This window comes from Mustela nigripes, chromosome 9, assembly GCF_022355385.1.
Source record: "Mustela nigripes isolate SB6536 chromosome 9, MUSNIG.SB6536, whole genome shotgun sequence".
In the NCBI taxonomy this organism is placed as follows: domain Eukaryota; kingdom Metazoa; phylum Chordata; class Mammalia; order Carnivora; family Mustelidae; genus Mustela; species Mustela nigripes.
Genome location: NC_081565.1, coordinates 42,623,348 through 42,645,986, shown reverse-complemented (window position 1 = coordinate 42,645,986; position 22,639 = coordinate 42,623,348). Strand labels below are relative to the sequence as shown.

General features: G+C 46.6%; 1 protein-coding gene across 3 annotated transcripts in view; it reads right to left on the bottom strand.

The window, feature by feature from the left end:
• The window catches only part of MOB3B (MOB kinase activator 3B), a 200,234-nt gene that overhangs the window by 12,911 nt on the left and 164,684 nt on the right, over positions 1-22,639 (bottom strand). For 2 of the 3 annotated variants that reach the window (XM_059411537.1, XM_059411535.1), the window contains exon 3: positions 22,048-22,250. In XM_059411537.1, coding sequence (XP_059267520.1) covers positions 22,048-22,250 — 203 coding nt within the window. Of the gene's footprint in view, positions 1-17,981; positions 18,056-22,047; positions 22,251-22,639 lie in introns of those variants that run through there. The other variant, XM_059411536.1, reaches the window with a different exon arrangement.

Below are 22,639 nucleotides of genomic sequence, written 5' to 3'. Positions count from 1 at the left end.
CTCCAAGAGAGACTTGGGAACCTGGTTAGAAGCAGCATGAAGTATGGGGACAGCATCTCTGGCTGGGCTAGAGGGTGAGGGTATGGGGAACAGATCGGGAAGAACTTCCTTCCCAACAGGGAGGCTGGGCCTTCGGCGGGTGTTGGCCGGGTCAAAAAGAAAGCTTTCTGCCATGGCTTTCATCCTGCAAATGCCATTTTTTAAGAGACTTGAAAACCTCCAAGTTGTATCCATATTATCCATTGGTTTCTTTTGTTATTGACTATTTTTTCTTCCCCTAAAAAGTGGGTGGTTTGAAAATGTTCACCGTCTCGAAAATTTTATTTCTCTGAGAGTCTTGTCCCTTTCCCTCCTCCGTTCCAAACAACTGTGTTGGTGGTGTCTGCGCCAGGATTGCCCCAGAACCACAGTAATTCCCCTGCCCCTCTAGGGTCCCCAACTCCTGCCAACACCCATTTCCCTCAGGTCATGCAGCTACCAGGTCAAGCAGATAATTTGTTAATTCCTTATCTCCAGCTCTAACCCACTGGTAGCAAAGGCAAGTCCCTTTGGGACTTGTTCCTGGAGGAACCAGGAATGTAAGTCCCAAACCCCTGAGGCCCTGAGGAAGAATTCCAGGAATGGGCTGGTGTGGCCCTGAAGGCTGCGAATTCAGAAGAGGAAGTGGTATTGTACTAAGGCGTCAGATTGTAAGCGTCAACCTCGGCTGCTGTCCCGGAACCATCCAGTTTGCCGGGCTCAGAACTGCTGCGATATCACAATGCCGTGTGATTCCAGTGTGCCGAACACACTACTCCCTGCCGGTATCATCAACTGTGATGGCTGGAAAGGTGCTGTGGAAAATACTCTGGGGCATAAAACGTCCGTCCACTCCTCTCCATCAACCAGCAGATAAAGTCCCAGCAAGTTAAAGAGACTCCATGTATCTCAGATCTATCTCCTCCTTCTCTCTTGCCCTGCACACACCTTGCTTCTGGCTCTTTCTGTATCTTTGCGCACTTGTTTCTTCTGCGGGGAGAGCTCCATGCCCTTCTCCTGCCCAGAACACTCCCGTTGAGTCTTTCGTGCTCTGCTCATGGGTCTGTGAAGGTTACACACTGCCTTAGTGGGAGACAGAGTGATTCAGAGAAAGGGACCAGGGCACAGGGAAGGGAAAGTGAGAAAGGATCTCAGTGGCTCTAAAGCTGGTTGCTGAGAGTGTGCTCTGGCAGCTGGCTCTCCCTCAGACAGGGATGTAGTACGTTTCTGCTCTGAAGGGCAGTGTCAAAGGGGAGCCCAGGAAAAACAGCGGGCTGCTTGCCGAAGGGAAATCCCCGGACCAACAGAGAAGAAAAACAAACAAGCAAATGCAAAATACCCCGGCTACTCGACTGCTCATTCCCCGGTGGGAAAGCTGGACTGTTGACAGTGGAAACCACAGAGGGGGAGGGGCAGAGCTCCTGCAGCCCTCAGGGCACAGGAAGGCTGCCGCGTCTCAGGACTACAGTCCTTGAGCCCACCTTGGAGAATCTCCGTGGCAGCCTCTCCCTGACCAGGATCTCCTACTCCAAGCACTTGTTTCACCCTCAAGGCCTTTGCAGCAGGAGGATGCAGCTTCTCTCCAGTGTCCTGTAGGAGGGAGCTTGTGTTCAGAAGGGCAGCTTATGACCAGGGAATCAAGAGCAGGTACGTTGCGCAAGCATCAAGTACTGGGCCTAAACATTTTCTTAAAACTATTTTTCTTAACGTAGTTATGTCTCTTTAATGGGAACTGGGAGAAAGAACTCCAGGGGGAGACTGACACCAGACCCCTTAAATTCTTTTTGGAACAAGGCTTCATATGTAATAACTAACTTGAATGAATGAATGAATGAATGAATGAATGTCAGGCCACAAAAGATGGAGGGAACAAGATGGGGCAATAGTGTTAAAAGCCTCAGTGAGTCAAACGTATTGTGTTCCTAACAGCAGTATCTACCGTGTCCTGCGCTTTTTCTAGGCCCAATGCTGTGCTCGATGCTGTCTGGGTGTTCTTTATTTCATTCAGTCCTTAGAGCAGTCTTAGTGGTATTATCCTCATTTTATAGATGAGGGAACTGAGATTACGTATCTTAGTCAAAGTCACATTGCTAGTCATGAGGATAGCCAAGGTGGAAACCTGAAAACCCGTCTTCCTAACCAGTTACACTGTATTGCAAGGCTTTGGCTGAAAAGATCTCCCTTTATGCCTGTAAGTACTTTGAGCTGAGTCTGCTTGAGTCTGCTCAGAGCCAGTGCTGACCACGGAACGGGGACGTGGCCGGTGGAACCACTCACAGGAGGTCGACAGTCAGGGCCCTGCTAGCATCCCAAAGTCTGAATTCTTGTAAGGCAGACGGGGCAGCCAGACTACAGAATTTTAAAAAAAGAATTCTCCCAGTTCAAAGTATACATGGGCTCCAACCAGCACACAGGAATTAAAAATGTTCTTTCTGCTTTCTTTCAGGAATGTGGGTGGTAAATAAGCCAAAAGAAATAAAAATAGGAACATGGCAGGCCAAACCTCCCTAAACAGGAAAGAACAATATTTATTTGATTAATTCTGTTCCTAAAGAACAGCCCACATTACTGATATGGAGGGCATTCCCCAACGGAGGGTGTGTGTGTGTGTGTGTGTAAAAGTGTGCACACGCCTCCACGTACATGTACACATACATATGGATAGATAAACACACAGACCTGCCACCCACAGAGAATATTTATTCATATGATACAAGAATCAAACTGCTCTTCTTTTCCCAAATCCTGCAAGCATTAAAAATAAGTCACTTTATGTAAACATACTCCGTCTCTTGATTTATACTGATTCTCATAAAGGCAGAGCTGCACATTTTTGAAACGCTCTCCTTTAACCACAGGAGATGGGTTATGGACACACGCCATATGCAGAGACAGGCCGCCTTAGCAGGCATCAGGAAAGCAAGCGCACGAAACAAAATGCTTCACTGTCACTGCATTTCTCCAGATCTCTTCGCCAAAGCCCTGCAGGGCCCCTTCTGCCACACTGTGCATTTGGACATCCTGACTTGTTCCGGGAAGGGAGCTACCATGTTCCCTAGGCCATCCTTCTTGCTGGGCCACTATTAGCTCCTGACCCTGACAGGGCGTGCGTCCAACCTGTTTCCTGGTCAAAGCGATGCTCCCTGTAACCCAGTGAGGCCCAGTGCTGGCCTCGCAGGCCCTCCTCCTTCCCATCTCTGCCAGTTCACGTCCCCCAACAGCCTGGCTTGAGGTCCACCCTGCTGTAACGGGGCCGACTCCTTCCCTCCCACACCCTGCATGTGCCAGCACAGCTGGACTGATTTCTGGCAGATGCTCCTCGTGCCCCTGGTTTTGGGATGAGCAAAGGGAGGCCGAAGGCACCCACTCCCTCAGAGGGTTGCGACAGATTTCAACATGGCCCAGTGGCCAGCCAGCAGGTTGCCGCTCTTGGAAGACTGGATGTGGGCGGAGGACAGCGTAAGGCATTCTCCTGTTTGCTTCTGCCACTTGGCCTTTTCATGGCGTGGGGGCAGGAGGGAGGGCTCACTGGCTGCTGAGGCCCTTCCAGTCTAGATTAGGCTGCTACAGGCATAGACTTACTTGTTCTGAGAGAAGTTTGAAGAGAGAAGACAGCTCTTAATGACATTCAAGAAACCCTGAAGGAACACGATTTGTCATGTTGGGTGTGCCCTGAACTTTCAGGGCACGGGTCCCTGGAGGAAGAATTTACCTCCCCCAGGAAAACAAAGAATTCATAGAAGTCATTCAGCTGAGCTGACTTCACCACAGGACAGTGCTTGCCATCACTTAATAAGACCTCTATTGTGCGTCTGATGAAAACACAGGGAGATTTTCTTCCTCAGAGAGCCTGTAATTTAGGAAGTGTCTAGCTTCTTAGCAGTCCCATTCCTTTGGAAGGAACAAAATATTAGGTCAGTGAAAAAAATGGGCATGGAACAAACTGAATCTTCATTTTAGCAAAATAAGATTGCTTGTTAGGGGTTAGACTCCTGCTCGTTGAGACACACGCTCAAGCTCCTGAGAGCTTTAAGGGCTGACCATGGCGTCCTGACCGCTGCCCCACTTGGTCACTGACACTTATCTCTACTGGGTGGTCACTATGCTTCCCCCCACCCCCCAGAGAAACTGCAGCTTGCGGAGGCTGGTGGCCTGCCCATGGTTAACACCCAGCAGAGTGAGAATCTGCCCTGAGATCTGTCATTGGGATCTCATCAGTGGGCCTCAGAATCCCATTTTTCCTTTACATCAGGGAACGGGAAACCACAGGGCACAGGCCAGATCAAGTCCACACCTATTTTGTATGGACCATAAACTAAGGATAGTTTTTACATTTTTAAATAGTTGGGGGAAAAAACAAAAGAAGAAGAACATTCCATGACACAGGAACAACCTAGGAAGCTCGAATTTCAATGTCTATCCATAAAGTTGTACGGGGACACAGTCACGCCCATTCAGGTCTGCATTGTCTCTGGCTATTTTTCCGCTTCAAAGGCAGAGGTGAGCAGTAGTAAGAGGAACCGTTTAAGGCCCACAAGCTAAAATGTTTGGCATCTGGACCTTTCCAGAAACAGTTTGCTGCACCCTGATCTGCACCCCGAGGACACCCTGGCCAGTGTGACTCTACAGCATTAAGGCCCATGGGATTATAAATGGGTTCCCAAGCTACCAAGCTTGTAAAGTTGACCTGGCCATCAACAGTCCCAATGTTTCTCCTGTTGTGGGCGAGCAGTGATGCTACACCGGGAAGAAAACACACGTCATAAACCAGGAATGGACTCTGCACAGGCCTACAGCCTCTGAGATCTGAACCAGCATGGGTTTCAGAGTGGGGGAGGAGACAAACCCCTTTCTTCCTGTAGTCTCTGACTCCCAGTTAACCAACCATGAATACAACATTGATTTTACATAAAGGGAATGTGCTTCAGAGAGCTAAGGCGATGGTTACATGCTAGGGCTCCTTCCTCCCTTGCTTTGCTGATAGTTTCGTAGGAAGCTGCAATTTTAGACTTTTTAGCAAGAGAGGTGATTATGTGCTACTGTCGGCACCCTGTGTTTCGCTCTCAAGAGAAGAGGGAAACTGTCTAACGTATTGAAGGTGGGAAGCAGTTCTGCCTTAGTTAAAGAGAAGTAAGAGCAGATACCCTTTTTCTTGGCGTATTTTTTGTTCCCTTTCCTGGCCTCAGCTGCACACCCTAAAGACCTGGCTCGCATGTGAAGAGAAAAGAGAAGAGAAGAGAAGGGAAGTGGAGGGAAGAAAAACCATGTCTGCCAAAATGAAAACAGTTCTGGAAATGGATGGTGGTGTGGGTTGCACAACAACAAGAGTTTACTTCGTGCCACTAAACTGGACACTGAAAATAGTTAAGACAGCAAATTTGATTTTATGGGTATTGTACCACGATTTAAAATGAAACAAACCCATACTCTGGTTTCTCTTCAGATCGCATAAATCTTTCCCCTTAAAATGAAACAAACCCAAACAACAAAAATCCCATAGCTATCAATTTTGGAAAAAAGCATTTCAAAAGCTTCAAGGAAGAAGATGTTTATACATAATTCCATTAGCAAAATGGAAAAAAAAATCCACCGAGAAGGGGTTTTGAAAGATTTTAAGTTTTATTGGGGAAAAAAAAATGATGATTAGTGTGTAGTTTTTGTGTGTGCTTGTGTATGTGTGTGTACACGTATGCATGTGTGTGTGCTTTCAAGAACATACTCCTGTCCAACTCATTAAATCCCCTCTGTTGTTGCTGTCAATATTGGAAACAAAAAATGTTTCAAAGAATTCTTCCATCTGGAATAATCTATTCACACAAAATGCCAAGCAGCCTTGAACCAGCAACAGAAACTAAAAGAGTTAACTGTCTGAGACCCTTTTACGACTCTAACATCTTATAGCAGTGACACCAGAGGAGAAAACTACACCCGTGAGTACCTATTGATTCCTCTGTAGTATATGCACAAAGGCTGCTGTCACCGTCAAAAGAAAGGCTGAGTTCCAAATAAAGCAAAAACCACATCAGAAACCTTATATTAAAAAATTGAATTTAGGTAGGCACGGGAGTGCCAACTTTCACGGGACGTCTGCCTCTTTAATCCTGAGGCCATAAAACTAAAACCAACCTATGTGGGATGCGGTCAAATACCTTATTTAACTCCTGTCCATTTGCCAGTGTTTTTCAAAGATTAGTAAGATAAAATCCCTTGAGTGTGCGCTGTGAGCGCTCGGTACCTTCTGCCAGTTCCCCAGACCAGGGCTGGTGCGCGGCTGGCTTTCTGAAGGCTCCACTGTTTAGAGTGAACGTATATGATAACAACAGCTGCTTTCCGTTCCCGGGCCTGGCACTGACGGGGTCCACAATCCAACTGGCGATGACACTGGCTGTGTTGGGTGAAGCCAGCGACAAAGGAACAGATGCGCTCTGTGTCCCTTGGTTCCTGGAGCACTACAGTCGCTGCAGACCAGCGATGGCGAGGGGGCATGGGGCAGCCTTGGTTTGAAGCGGACGCCAACTCAACCCAACGACCACTGTCTCATCTGCTTCATCTGAACTGGGTACACCCCCCCCCAACGCACACACGCACGCACGCACACACACACACGCACGAAACACACCCCAATGCTTCATTTCATACGCTTAGAAGTTCTGGGCTTTCAAGATCAGGGAGAACTCTAAAAATAACACCTAAGGTATTGCCAGACTGTAACGGGCCAGACCCTGACCTGCCTACCACGGGCTCTATACAAGGCAGGAGTGCAAAATGATGGCTCTTAGGCAAACTGCACTCCTAGAAGGAACGGCTTGGGCCTGAAGGTTTAAAAAATGAAATGAAATAAAGTGCAAGAACTACTCTCATCAGTTGCCACCATTTAAAATTCTGAAGCATTCACCTAAAATGATGGAGTGCCAATTTCTTTTGATTTGGAGACTCTGGGTCCCAGCTCCCCCACTGAAACCACGAGCTGGAGTCTTGTGGAGGTGGCTCCCAGAGCTTCCTATTTCTCGTTACCTGCTTGCTAATTCATGCCTGCCATGCCTGGCCTCTGCAGGCTCTGTGTTTGGGTCATCTATCTTTTTTTAAGACTTTTATTTATTTATTTGACAGACAGAGATCACAACTAGGCAGAGAGGCAGGCAGAGAGAGAGGAAGGGAAGCAGGCTCCCTGCTGAGCAGAGAGCCCAATGCGGGGCTCAATCCCAGGACCCTGAGATCATGACCTGAGCCGAAGGCAGAGGCTTTAACCCACTGAGTCACCCAGGTGCCCCTTGGGTCATCTATCTACAGACGTGACACTTCTTGAGACAGGTGTCATGCTGTTTTAGTTGTCCTAGCACTTAGCACCAGGTCCTCACATATGAGCTCCTTGCACACTATCATGTTGTTTGAGTCACTGAACACAGTATGCCACATGTGCTCAGAGAGCAGACATGACTTGACTGTGGCCTCGCAGCCAGATGCTGTTCTACCAAAGGGACAGAACTTCAGGAAACTTCCTAACTGCTACCGATCATCAGAAATCATTTGAATTAGTGTGCACCTAAGCAAAAATCTGCCTGAGCAGAGGCTGGGTCTGGGTTTTGGGGTCAGACTTCCTGTGTTCGAATCCTGATTCCACAGGGCTGTGTGATATGGGACAAATTACTTCACCGCCTTGTCTGATTTTCCTCTTCTCTAAATTGGGGATAAAAACAGTACTTATCTCATAGAACTGTGTGCAGAATAAATGAGGTAATACATAAACCCATTTCCCACAGCACCTGGTCCACAGCTTTATTTTAAAAAATTTCAATCTCAAAAAAAAAAAAAAATTTCCCTCTCCTCAGATTACTATATTCTCAGAAGCTCAACATATCAAATTTTAAAAGTGTCTAGTTATTACAGGCCATTTAAAGTTCTTCCTAGGCTGAAATACTTTAATAAGACACAGACATAAATCTCTACTATAAATCTTTTCCAAAATAATTTACTATTATAAATAAATGAAAAAAAAAAAAAAGGCAGAGGACAATCTATGTCATTCTGGATCTACAATGTGCCAGAACTGGAAGGAAATCAAAACTTTCCTTAATCCAGTGGATTTACAACTTATTTTAGTAGCAGAAACTATATCTTCTAATGTAATCTGATACAAAGGCCACGAATGAAAAACTACAGCAGATCTGGTTGAAGAGGAGGTGAGGGCCCAGCCGTTGGCCCCGGCTTCACCCCTGCATGCTCACAGGACCCTGATTTGGGCTACTCTCCCTCATTCTACCAGTGGGAAAACGAAGACTTGGCATCTCTACACAGAGAAAAGGGCTCATGCTAAGACCTAGAGGGACTAGTCGCAGTATCCCTGGAGCCCAGCCATGCGCCTGAAACACAGGGTCCTGGCAGCACTGAGGTATGTGTGATGGGGGCTCTGATACACGAGAAGGGCCATGCTGAAGGGGTGAGGTCTGGGGGGAATGGGCTTCTAGGGGGTGGTGCTGACTGCTGCCAGCAAAGTAACTCCATTATGGTTTAGACTGGGAACGGGATGTAGGGGGAAGGCGCGGGGTGGAGGGAGCTAAGCCTGACCGTAAGCAAACCGAAGTAGTGGGGCTAGATTCCATCTACAAGACCAAGATGAGAGGGGCCACTCTTCAGTCTAGGCATCCTGCTGGACTCCAATTCTGCCCAGAAATTGGGGAATGGATGGTATTAGTTCCAAAAGTGTGATGCCTGGACCGCTTGTATCAACGTTACCTGGGAGCTTATTAAAAATGCAGATTCACAAGTCCTATCCCAGAACTACTGAACCAAAAATTCCAGTGGTAGAACTCATGCATTCACCCTCCCTACGCTCTCCAGATGTTCCTGGGTGGGATGAGTCAAGAAGCACCGTACCTCACTGGGGCTCACCAATGGTGTCTCATGAGAGCCAACTGACTTTGGACTTTGAGAGAGCTGGACTTTGCATGGACTCTACCCTTGGAGATCCTGATTTACTAGGCCTGGGATGGGGGGCTGAGGGCTGAGATGCTCTCTGAAGTCTCCCCATGTGCTATGCGGCAGAACCATTCATAACTGATTGCCAGAGGGAAGGGAGAGCTACCCATCTCTATGACATGAATTATTCCTGTTACTATAACCAATGAAAATGCAGATATTCTAATTGGCCCTCAGGGATAAGTCCCTACTTTCCCTTTCAGTTTGTGTTGTTAACCACCCAGGCAGCAGGGAGACAAGTTTTCAGCAAAGACCGATCACTATCAAATCCTTGTTCTTGCGAATACTAAGGTTGTTTTAAAAATATACTGAATCCTTTACCAAGCATCCTTTAAAAATAAAGTTTATTGAGGTATATTTGGTCCTATAAAATGCTTCTAATTAAATGTAGAATTCGATGAACTTCAATAGGGACACGCTCCCAGATAACCACCACGTGAAGATACGGAACATTTCCATTGCCTCGGAGATTCCCTCCTGACCCTCAGTCAATCAATCAACCACCCCCTCCACCCCAGCAACCACCCCATCTGCTCTGACACTGTTGATGAGCTTAGACTGCTCTAGAATTTGATATAAATGGGATCAAACAGTATGGACTTTTTATGTCTGGTTTCTTTTGCTGAGCACAATGTTTTTAAGGTTTCTCACCACCATGAATTAGATCACATGTTATTTCTTCTCTGTTTCAAAGGTAAGCACACAGGGCTGCGGGTCAGTACTGCAGGAGAAAGGGCGAGTTTCTGGAGTGACGGAGGGCGGATCGCAGAGACAACTGGTCTTCCTCGAGGAGCCTGGCTAAACAGGAAGCAGGGCCGACCACTCTGAGGGTGGTCATGGAAGTGTTCACCGAGGCAGGTGATTTCTGGAGCAATGAGCGCTCTGGGGGAGGCAGCAGACCTGAGCTACCGGAAGTGGGAAATGAAAGACGAAAGGGAAATGGGCAGACCAAAGGCAAACATCATCCATTAAAAAATTTGGTCTCTGCAGTGATTTAAAAATATACTAGGAAAGTCTTTGGTATTTCTCTCTTTGGGAAATAGAGATTAATTCCTTCTCCTAAGTATGGGCAGGACTGAGTGACTCACTTCTAAGGAACAGAAAATGGTGGAAGGGGTGGCTATTGCTTCTGATACTGGACCTTGACAATATGGGGGCTTCCATCTTGGTTGCTCTCTTTGGGTTCAGGGAGCAGTTAGCAGGGACCCAATGTGGTGATGAGTGGGGGAGGTCTCTGAGGGAGGGACAACGAAGCTGCCAACTTGTAGGCTGAGTAGGACTCGGGAGGACACGGAGGCCGAGGGCTCACAGGGATCTCCGGCCTGGCATAAGAAGATATGACCCATTCAAGGAACTCTAGGAAGTTCTCTTTGTTGTAGTCTGCATTTCTCTTTCTTCATCCAGACATACCTGTATACCTTTATTTTGATTTCTTGGTCCAGGCACACTCAGAGTCACAATGTAATAGGAATCTGTTAGCACTAGCAGTGTGGGACTAATACTGATTCATACAATGTTCTACTACTACACTATAGCCTAAATGGCTTTGCTGGTAACGGATATCTCAGAACTTTATGCATAAAATTACTTCTCAGGAAGAGCTCTTCCTAAGACCACACAAGTCCCTATAATAGGGACAGCCCATGCTTTAATGTGGTGGAACAGGTGGATGGCTAGAGAAGATATACTGTTAGATTTTAGTAAATCAAGCCTTCCTGCATCCAAATCCCAATACTCATTTGCTGTCTTTTGGAGCCAAAGAACCTAGTCTTGGGGCACCTGGGTGGGTCAGTGGGTTAAGCCTCTGCCTTTGGCTCAGGTCATTATCTCAGGGTCCTGGGACTGAGCCCTGCATCAGGGTCTCTGCTCAGCAGGGAGCCTGCTTCCCCCTTTCTCTCTGCCTGTCTCTCTGCCTACTTGTGCTCTCTCTGTCAAATAAATAAATAAATAAAATCTTCTAAAAAAAAAAAAATCTAGTCTCACCAGGCCGGGAAATTTGAACGAGTCTAGACCACACATAGCAGCCAAAATTTGGCAGTCTTATCTATGGGCATCAAGCCATACTGATTATTCCTATTTTCCTTTAAATGCTCACAGAGATGAATGGAATCCTACTGTGACTAACATTCTGCAGCAGTTTCCATTTCAGTAGACACAGTAGAGTGTAATTATGACTTGGTGCCCCAGAGACCAACAGCACTCCTGAGGTACTGAGCTACTCTCTAATATGGAGAGTCTGACATCGGACCTAGGGAAAAACAATGAACGTATAATTTTGAGTCTTATCTGTTTTTCATCTGTAAACCAGAAGAGGAGAGCCCAGCCAGTAGACACATGTGGCTTTTGAGCACTTCGACTATGGCTAGGAAGATTAAGAGACCAGTTTTTCTTTTAATTTAATTTCAATTAGTCTAACTTGAAGCAACCACAAGTAGTTAGGGGCTACTATACTGGGTGTCGTCGCTCTAAGTAATGGATTGAAGGGTATGATTCCTGAAAATCATGACTTTCCTGAAGGATGGAAGTGTATCTTAGGTGACCGTCACTCCAGTTCTCAGCGCAGTGTCTGTGATACAGGTTTTTAAAAAATGTTTATTGACAGATGCGAGGCAGCCAGAAGAGAACTGAGCTCATAAGACAGAAGACAGATTATATAAGACTGCATAGTTTGTATTTCCCAAAGGGTATTTCAAAGCTTTAGATACACAAAATGCTCTGCAGAGAAAGGATTCCACGATCAAATAAATCTGCACATTGCATGAATTCCTTGGAGGTTAGGATGCACGTTAAGGTATTAAAGACACCAGAATAGCTTTACTGACTCACTATTTCCCCTAATTATTTGAGCACATAACTCCCCTTTCACGCAACACCCTCTGACATCCCCTAGATCTAGCAGATTCTGAGGAAAAGGCTTTAGGAGATGTTGCAGTAATGACAGGGTAGGCAGGAAACTTCCAATGAATTCCTTGAAAGCAGGGACCCTGATTTTCAGCACATGTTTAGCATGTAATAAATGTGTACTGAATGGTCTAGAAATGACTCTCTTCTGCTAAAAATCAGAGGCAGTCGGAAACCACTCCCACTCAGCCTAGGTGAAGAGAGAAGGCAGAGTGTGACTTGTAAGCCGAGGCAGACATTCTTAGGCTGCTATGCAGGGCATACCTGCAGAAGTGGACAATCATCTGACATGTAAGCATTACCCAGAAGTATGTAATGGCAAACTAGAACAGAAACCATGAGTTATGAAACATACACAAATATACATATATGTGTATTTTGTAATCTCTATGTAGAACACGGGGCTCCCCAAGATCAAGAGTCACATGCTCTACTGAGCCCCCCAGGAGCCCTTGGAAATATACTAACAGTGTTTGAAGACTGTGCACTTTAAAGGTTAAACCACAACTGGGAGTCCATTGCAATTAGAGTATCAACCTTCATACAAAAGAATCAATTATCAATCATAAAAAAGAGATATAGGGTGCTATAAAACAGAGCAGGGCATGGGTTCCTGGAGAAAGGAGAGAGAATGGTCCTGAGGGGAAAAAAAAGAAAAAAGAGAATACCAGAATCTGACTGAGATCAAGACTGGGTTTGTTACTTAGGTACTTCCTTAGTTACCTCTGGTTTGGGGCTTTGTCAATACTTTAGCAAGAAGGGATTGGAATTAACTCTAGATCCCCATGATAATTTCAGCTGAAAATTATTTGCAGTGCTTTAGTTTAATAAAGTGTGTATACACCATTCCATGGTCAAGAATAATCCCTTTTCAATGAATCCCTTTGGTTCTCTTTTATTTTTTTTTTTTTTTAAGATTTTATGTATTTATTTGACAGAGAGAAAGATCACAAGTAGGCAGAGAGGCAGGCAGAGAGAGGGGGAAGCAGGCTCCCTGCTGAGCAGAGAGCCTGATGTGGGGCTCAATCCCAGAACCCTGAGATCATGACCTGAGCTGAAGGCAGAGGCTTAACCCACTGGGCCACCCAGGCGTCCCTGTCCCCTTTTGGTTCTCTTTTAAAACTTGGAAGTTAAAACTCAAAAATCTTTTTAGATCTAATTCAGTAGAGGAATCGGACAGGAAAAAACTCCAACCAAAACCTTTCATCAAGGTCATGGAACGCTTTGCAGTGAGGTGCCTGTCCCCACAGGGCTAGATATGTTACATGGATAGAATCCACAGACTTCGTCACGTGCTTTGGAATCTCTGAGATCTACCCCCTTTGAACAGAATCTTCAAAATAAAAAATGCATATATATAGTAAAGATAACAGCATGTCAATGTCTACAAAGGTGCTTAACTCCTTACTTCAGGAGGGACCATATCCAAGGACAGCCTAATCGTATAGTCCATGGTTAATGTACTCCACCTTCAACTACAGACACAGAGAGATCCGCACCACCACAGGCAGTGCCACCAGCTTGCTCCTTCGAGCATTTCTGTCACAGCTGCTCTGAGGAGAGGGGAGCAGAGGGCACAGAGGGCACAGCCACAAAGAGCAGACACCACGCTCAGAGCCATTGGTCCTGGGCACACAGGCCACCGGCCTTTGTTAGTAAGGCCTTTGAAAGCGTAAGATTTGATTTTCCTGATTATTATAAAAGTGATACAGGTTTGTGACAGAAAAGCTGAAAAACCCAAATAAGTACGTATATGCAAAAAAAGAAGTGTTATCCATAATTCCACCGAGAGAGAACAGCTCTTGACACTTTCTGCCATACTTCCTTTCTCAAGGACATACTAACAGATAGACATATGGTTAGAGTGATTTTCCAATACATTTCTGAATCTTGTTTTTATTACTCAATATTATGTGCTGACAATTTTCACATGCGCATCATCTCCCACATTTTAGGCCCTGAAATAAACCAGACCACATCTGATCCCGGACCCAACCAAAACCGAAACCCAAAACGAAAACAAAAGAAAACCAGTCCTCATCCCACAAACCGGAAGCAAAAGCTCTCTGGACATCGGGTAAGGATGAAAAACAGAGCTGACGAAGACATGTGGCTGATGTTGCCGCATTCCCAGTAACTCAGCATAAGGCAGTTCGTTGAAAATAACCCCACATTTCTTTGCTAGTTTTCAAATGGACACTTTAGAGCATGTCTGCCAAGGTTCTTAAAATGGCCTCTGGTCGGTATTCCCACTCAGCTGTGGGCATCTGGGTTGCCCCGAACAACCAGTTCTAGCTGACGCCACACTGGACACACACACACACACACACACAACACACACACACACCCCATGTCGTCTAAACTGACAAAGTCCCAGGAAAGCAGACTCCAGCTGGGGTCTTGCCAGTTGTACCCGTTTGCTGGCATGGTGGGCTTTCACTCACGGAGGCCTCATTAAGCAAGAAGAGGCCACCTTGGGCCAAAGGTTGACAAGGCTGGGGACATCCCACATCAGAAATCATAATCTCAGCACTCAAGCTGGGGTTATGGCTGATATGGGCTCTTTGACATATGGGAAAACAGGCCCACAGACATTACATGCCTTGCCCAGGGCTGGCTGACCACTGCGGTGACGTAACAGTGGGAACTACCAGACGCACAGGCTGAAGCCCTTCTCTTCTTCAATGCTTGTGCCCATGTCCAAGCCACTGGGCTGCAAGTCAAGGAAACTGCCTGACAAGAGGTATCCCAGAAGACTTTGCACAGATTATATTTACAAGAAAAAGGCCTTTCAAAAGCCCCCAGTGGCTCTTTCGGGGAGTGGCTCTGACTCCTGGGAGAGGCTCTGCTGCTTTTCACAGCCCTGATCTCATACTGCCTTTACAGGCCAACCTTGGCTACTGCACTCACCCGAGCCACTCTAAGGGGAGTATAGGCATGACCCAATAACCTCTTAGGGGAATAGAAGGTCAGCATATGCTTGGGCCCAGATGGGTTGTGCTAAGAACTTTATGGAACAAGGCTTTCCAACTCTTTGGTCTCCAAAGTATCCTGGTCCTAAGGTACCCACTGTTAGAAGGGTGGTTTTGGAGCTAAAGTCTGAAATCATTAGGTTCATGAACCTCAATCATTAGCCAAGGAGGAGTGGGACCTCTGGTGTGACAGAACGGCAGTAATGGCAGAGAGCGATGGAGAGGAATGTGGTTTAGATGCAGAGAAACTGCCAACCACCCTTGCCTGAAGTAAAGGTAAAGGCAGTATGTTTAACCATGCTAAGAATTCAGCGATGGGTATCATACAACGATGCGGGAGGACCGAGGAGTGAGAACCAACAGGGTTTCTTTTCTTTCCATGAAGCCCTCCCCTGTGAGGAGTTTCATCTCCTCATCTCCCTCTTCGCGTCTTCTCTCTTCCACCCCCCAATCAGCCATGGTGTGTGTGGCGGGGGCCCAGCTGGAGACAGGAAGGGGAAACTCAAAATCTAGAGACCTATCACAAGGATGGAGCGTTGCCCAAAGTTTGCTCCACGGATCATGATCTTGACAAGCTGGTCATTGAGTGACAACCAAAGAAAAAAGATTTCAGGGGACCAAACGTGGTTAGACCAGGTGGGCACCGCAAAACCGAACCAATTTCTTGACTTCTCAAAGCCTTTAATCTACGATTACACCCTGTGGGTCTTCAGGGATGATATAGCATTTTGTAAACTTAGTTGACCAAGGGAAAGAAGTCTGTTTTCACCAAGCATTACTCAGGACAAACTTTTTTTTTTTTTAAGTATAGTTGACCCACAATCTCACATTAGTCTCAGGTGTACAACATAGTGATTGTCAAGTGTATATGTTATGCTATGCTCACTGGCCATCTACGCCATACAGTGCTATTATAAAATCACTGACTATATTCCCTATGCTGTGCCTTTTATACGCAGGACTTAATCATTCCAGGACTGACATTTGGAGAAATACGCTTCGCCACTACTGATCCTCAAGATTATTCTTCTTTGCTTTATGTTCCCACCTCATTGAGCCAGCCTCCAATCCTAGAGGAGGAGAAGAGACGAAGTGCTAAAAATAGTTAATTCTCACATCTGAGAGTAATTGTCATGTAGCCTCTTGCCCCTCGGAGTGCGGTCTGGGAACCAGGGGCACTGACATCACCTGGGAGCAAACCTGCACGCACAATCCCATTCCAGGTGTACTGAATTGGAACCTACAGTTTGGCAACATGCCCGGGTAACTCATAGGCACATTAAATTCTGGATGAAGATGGAGGGCGCTTGGTAGTAGGCAGTAACCTCAGTAATTCTGATTTGGCGTGTCTGTGAGGAGGCCCAGGAATGCACATTTTAAAATATCACCTCCAGAAGATTCTGATACAGCTAGTGTGCGGACCCCTATTAAGAAACGTTGATTTGATCGAAGAGCTTCTACAGCTCAAGTGACCTGCTTATAAGGTAAAAGGGCAGCACTGTGGTAACATTTAGTTTCCCAGAGGCATTTCTGCAAGGCAGGTCCTTAACAATCACCTTCATCGTAAGAAATAAGGAAATGATGTCCTGGAGACAGAAGGAGAAAGCCCTGGACCAAGGTCACCCAGGGGTCAGCAGGTGCATGAGGGCGAGCAAGCTCCCTCCTGCCTTTCCTCCCCACCTCCCCAGCCTCTCCCCTCCTCCCTCATCAGCTCTTTATTCACCAGCAACGGCACTGCTAACATTCCCCTCTGAGTCTGCTTTTGTGCATAGTGAAAGGCCAACAAAACGCTGCTGGTTATTTGTGCTTGCTAATGATAATTCTGATTAGCTCAATTCTGTCAGCTGACTCCCAGGCTGCCAGGGGCCCACAACAGCCTGCTTATTCAATCAGGGTCTGGCCCATTTTCTAATTACTGGCATCGTTTGGGCTCGTTTCCCCCAACTGTGAATTTGCTTGAGTTCAACTCATCTTCAGCTGTTGCATTTACATGAGAAATGGCTCATCTGTCACGTCTGTGTCTGCGCGTCTGTGTCTGTGCGCCAGTCTCCCCCCGACTGCTGGAGAACAGATGAAATGGGTTCCCAGGCTGCTGCTGACCAGCAGGTCCCAGTGGGAGCCATGAGTCGAGCCCTTTGTGGGGACAGACGCACTGGCCTTCCTCACTGGGTTGGCCAGAGTGACCTCTTCCCAGCTTCTGGATTCCAAATTGTATTCCCACTCTGGGGCCTGAGAGGGTGACCAACTGTCCCAGTTTGCCAGGGGTGGAGAATTTTCCCAGGACATGAGAGTTTCAGTGCCAAATCGGGGAGGGTCAGTCACCTGGACACAGCAGTACGAGAGCATTCAACACCCCCCCAGTGATCTAGTTGGCATCTAAAACAGAGAACTGCCTGGAAGCTGAGGTCCCATTTTTCTCTGTCAGGCCTAAGACGGATGACGCATCCCTTTGCTGCTCTGTGCCTAATTTTGCATTTTAATCTCTACTGCTAATCCAACAGGATGAAGCTTTATTTCCAACAGTGATAAGTGGAAGTCTGCTGGCATGGTCTGAGATGAAGGTGGCTCCAAGGGAGGAATGACCGGTATGTAATCGCTCCAAATGGAGGTACATCCTCCCCAAAGTACTCTTCTTAATTCAAAATACGTAAGCATTTAGCAGGTACTTGGCAACATGGGCATGTGGACTTATCGCCTGTAAACTCCCAGCCTTCTGAGAGCTGACCATCCCATCAGAGATACCAATACAATCACTTATACCTGTTTCAAGGCTACCTAAGATGGCAAAAGGCCACGGGAGCTGGGAAGGGAGAACTGGGGTACCCCTGCTTACTGTATGCCAGTTACTTAATATTCATTATCTCACTTAACAGCCAACATTTCTTAAGCATTCACCATGTGACAGATCCAATTAATTTTTATAACAATTCAAGTATTATACCCATTCTATGAATGAGGAAAAGAGGCTTTGCAAAACCAACTACCTTGCTCAAGATGGCAAGTTAGTAATTGAAGAGTTTGAACCCAGAGAGTCTGGGTCTTATTTTTAAGCACTGAGCCTGGATCTCCTACCCTGTTGGTGTCCTGGGGTCTTCACACAACCAGGGTGCTGGACACTCCGTCAACAGCAGACAAAGCTACAGGCAAGGCGCTGGGAGCCGGGGAGGGTGGCCGCGCGTGCCGGGAGCCTGGCAGAGAGAATCAGGAGGTGGCATCTCTGAGTCCCACACTGTGCAGTCCCAAGGCATGCGGTCAGGAATGTCCCACTGGAGGTGTGGGAACTCTGGGAATGCTGACGTTCCAAAGGAAACTGGCTGCACAGACGCCGCCCTTCTGGTCCCTTGCCGCCTTCGCTTCTGAAGAATGTATGGGAGAATGTGAAGCCAAATGCCTGACCTCTTCATCATCCTTCCAGAGCAGAAGATGAGCGCGTCATTGTTGTACAGTTTTTAGACTGCATGTAAATTCCTTTTTTAAAAAAAAATTTTTGTTTGAGAGAGACAGAGATAGCGACAGAGATAGCAGGAGAGGGGAGGAGAAGGAGAAGCAGGCTTCCCACTGAGCAGGGAGCCTGATACAGGGCTTGCTCCCAGGACCCTGGGATCATGACCTGAGCCGAAGGCAGACGCTTAACCGACTGAGCCACCCAGGCACCCCTGCATCTGTAAATTCTTGAAAGCATCTTTCTTATGCCCTGGAACATCTGAACAACTTGTGTTGAATACACAGGGTACTTGATATATGCAAATCAAACAAAAATATGTTGATTTGACATACAATGGCTGACTTTAATATGTTCATTGCTACAGCCAACTTAGAAGTTAGGTTTTCTGGGGGCCTGGATGGTTCAGTGGGTTAAGTGCCTGACTCTTGGTTTCGGCTCAGGTCATGATCTCAGGGTCATGGCATAGAGCCCCATGTTGGGCTCTGTGCTCAGCATGGAGTCTGCTTGAGTTTCCTTCTCCCTCTTCCTCTGCTCCTCCCCACTACATTTGCGCTCTCTAAAATAAATTAATTTTTTAAAAAAGTTAGGTATTCTAGTATTATCAATGACTGAAAGCATTCTTTTCAGTAAGAACAATCCACAAATCCAGTATTCTTAGTGGACACTGGACTATGCTAAGTATCCAGAGCCTGACGTTATAGAATTATTGTCCTCAGAAACATCTTTAATCTCTTCTTCTGTTACTTCATAGTTTGTGTAAAATGAACAGAATTTCAGGCACTTCGGCATGGAAAACACTAGTTAGTATGTAAAAGCATTAAAATTAATCACCCTGCAATTACAATTAGGAAAACAGAAAGGCAGGAAGGATACTGTTTGAAGCCAGACTGAAAGAAAGAAAAGGTGCTAGGGGGACCCACCGATACCCTTCCTGCTCACTTCCACAGTTAATAATTCTTGGTTAATCCAGTCAGTTTTACCCCATGCCCCCAAAGAGGCTTTCATCTGGAACAGCGGGCTGCTTGGGGCCTTTCTGTGACTCTAGACTTCCAGCCAGCTCCTGGCACTGCCAGGTGTTAGAATCCATGAGGCTCTTCTTCAGTTATAGAAGATAGAACTGAGAGTTTTTTAATGGCAAAGAATGGCCTTCTCTACTGGCTTGTGCTCAGCTTTGTCTTACAATAGCCTTTATGCTTCTGGATGTAGAGAAGAAATTGACTCTGGGCTCTATCCATCTGATGTTTCTGCTCCTTTCCCTCCGTGAAGCCGAGAGGGAGAGCCTCCTTCACACGGACTGTAATTCCCCTCACGGTTTCTCCACCCTCTTCATTTCCAGGGCCCCTAGTCCCTCTTTCCTTTGTACTTGACATTTTCTAAAATTAGCTTTATCAACTCTTTCCAGTATTTTAACTCCCTTGAGCTGTTTGCACAACCTTTTCGCCTTGTAGGGACTGTTTACCCAGGCCGGCCTTTAAACAGGACAAAGTAGGAGAATTCAACCGGGAAGCTTCTATCCACACTGTTTGTTCTACTAAATTCAGAGACAACCTGGTTCCTGCCCCCAGTAACTTTCTAGAATGCTGTTGTGAAAGAAAATGGAGAAAATGAGCTTTTCCTTCACCAGTGATAGATCTTATTTGGGCCCAGAAAGTCTTGCTCCGTTCTGGAACTCCTAATGATGCAAACAAAAATATTTTTTGCCATGTACTTTGACAGCCCAATAATAGATTTCAAGTTGAGAAACTCTAAAGGTGATATATAAATTTCTTTGCCAGATATAGAGAGAGAGAGACAGAGAGAGAGAGCACAAGCAGGGAAAGCAACAGGCAGAGAGAGCAGGGTCCCCACTGAGCAGGAGCCCGATGTGAGGCTCTAATGGGATCATGACCTGAGCTAAAGGCGGTGCTTAACTGACTGAGCCACCCAGGTGTCCCTCTATTTTGATTCTTTTTTTTTTTTTTAAGATTTTATTTATTTGACAGAGAGAAATCACAAGTAGATGGAGAGGCAGGCAGAGAGAGAGAGAAGGAAGCAGGCTCCCTGCTGAGCAGAGAGCCCGATGCGGGACTCGATCCCAGGACCCTGAGATCATGACCTGAGCCGAAGGCAGCAGCTTAACCCACTGAGCCACCCAGGCGCCCCTCTATTTTGATTCTTTAACATCCTGACCTTGCCCACCCCGGAGGGACTGCCCCTCCCAGGGCTAGCCAATTCCTACCTGTAGTAAACAACTCAAGCTCCAGCTGTTTACTCTCCAGTCTATACAAACTAATCAATCTGGGGCCCACAGCCCCAACCACCTCCTTTAGGCATCTCACCCTTGGGGCTGCGGCTGCCCTCCCCTAATCACCCCAGGTCCAGGTACCACACAATGAAGCCAGCCCCTATTCCCCAGCGCCTCCTGAAATGATTCAAATTAGTCCATTCAATTCCAATCCCGCTTAGTTTGACTCACATTGTTCCTTCCCAAAGAAGCCACAATAAAAGCCTTTGGCCACATGTTCCCTGCTCCCTCTGCCTCTGACCAGCCCTGGTGGCTCCCTGGATGCCCCCACACCCCCGCCACACTCCCCATGACATGTTGTGCCCCCTTCTCTTCAGATGTATGAGTGTAATAATCTATCTTTTCAATGGCAATTGTTTCCCTGATCCTTGGTCCTCACCATACATAAGTAACAATAAAACCTAGATTTAAAAAACACGTACACAGAGAGAAAGACAGCCTAGCGAAAGACCAGAGCCTGGCCTCTGCTTTGCTCATTATTCAAATGGACTTGGATGAAAGTTAGTTGCCCTGTCAGTTCTATTTAGCAAAACTGTCACTTTTAATGTTCCCAGAAAAAAGCATGATTTTAGTATAAAGCCCTGCATTGTACTGGAAAGTTTCAGTAGAGCCGGCGAGAAACAGCTGTGATGATGGCATCCAACATTAAGTGTTAAAAGGTGCTGGGATTTTTAAGGTTTCTGGGCTTCTAGAGCACAGATGGGGTCCAACTGTAAACATACCTTACGAAGCAAATACAAGGAACCCACCCCATTCACCTAAACAACTATGGTAAAGTTTTCTTAAATGTTCTGGATTTTAATATATACCATGAAAACTGCATCCGGGGAGATTCAATATGAAAAGCAAAATCCTGGAGGCACTGTACTCTTACCTGGGCCTTCCTTCTGTCTCCATCTCTGGAGTCAAAGCTACTGTTTGTCTTGACTTGGCATGCCTAGCAGCAGACACACAAAAGCTGCTAAATACATATTTACCAATCCAAAGAATGTTTCTCATTATCTTTTTTTTAAAAAAGATTTTATGTATCTGACACAGAGAGACACAGCGAGAAAGGAAACACAAAGCAGGGGGAGTGGGAGAGAGAGAAGCAGGCCTCCCGGTGAGCAGGCAGCCGGATGCTGATTCGGGGCTGATCCACTATTCTGGGATCCTGACCTGAGCAGAAGGCAGATGCTTAAGGACTGAGCTGCCCAGGTGCCCCCTCATTATCTTTAAACAGTTGAGGTAAGATATCAAAGATCCTCACTTAAGGGGTTATGTAAGTCAGTGGATTCACTCCCTTCTGCCCCCACTCAGAGAGAAACATAGGTACTTGGTGAGGTTAGGGGACATTCTGGCATCTTCCAACCCTTATACCGAACTCCACCTGCCGGCTCACGGCCCAGCCCTTCGAGTGGCTGTGGCAGTGCGCTGTGACCCACGGCTCAGCCCTGCACAGGGACACTCACCAACGGCTCCAGCTCCTTGCGGTCGATGAGGTTCATCTCCGTGACGAAGTAGTAGAAGTGTTTGTAGCAGGTGTTGACGTGGGCCTCCGCACCCATCACGATGACGCGGTCGAAGTGGTGGATGTAGACGTGGACGAAGACACGGAAAAGGCGGCACAGGATCTTCTTGCAGATCTGAAGGAAGTTCTTGGGGAAGGGAACACCTAAAAAAGTAAAAAGAGAGAGAACAAAGCCGTGACGGGAAAGCTCCGGAAGCGCGGGCACGAGGCTGGAGAACGTCCTGCGTGGGAGCCTCCAGGCCAGCTCGCAGAGGCTGGGCTCCACGTGGGCAGCGGCAGCCAACGCTGCCTCAGACAGTGGCTAATGACCCCTTACGTTTAAATACCAGCAGTGACCCGGAAGAGACCCAAGCAATGAACGAAGAGGGCCTGGTTTGTTTCTTTGGGATAATCTATATCTGTATCTATATCTATGCTTTTATTTACATACAAATATTGGATTTTATTTATATGTAAATATTAAATTTTTATTTTTACATAGAAATGTATATTCTCCCTTCTCCCCCCCCCCCTTATAGAGCACAAGAAGCTTC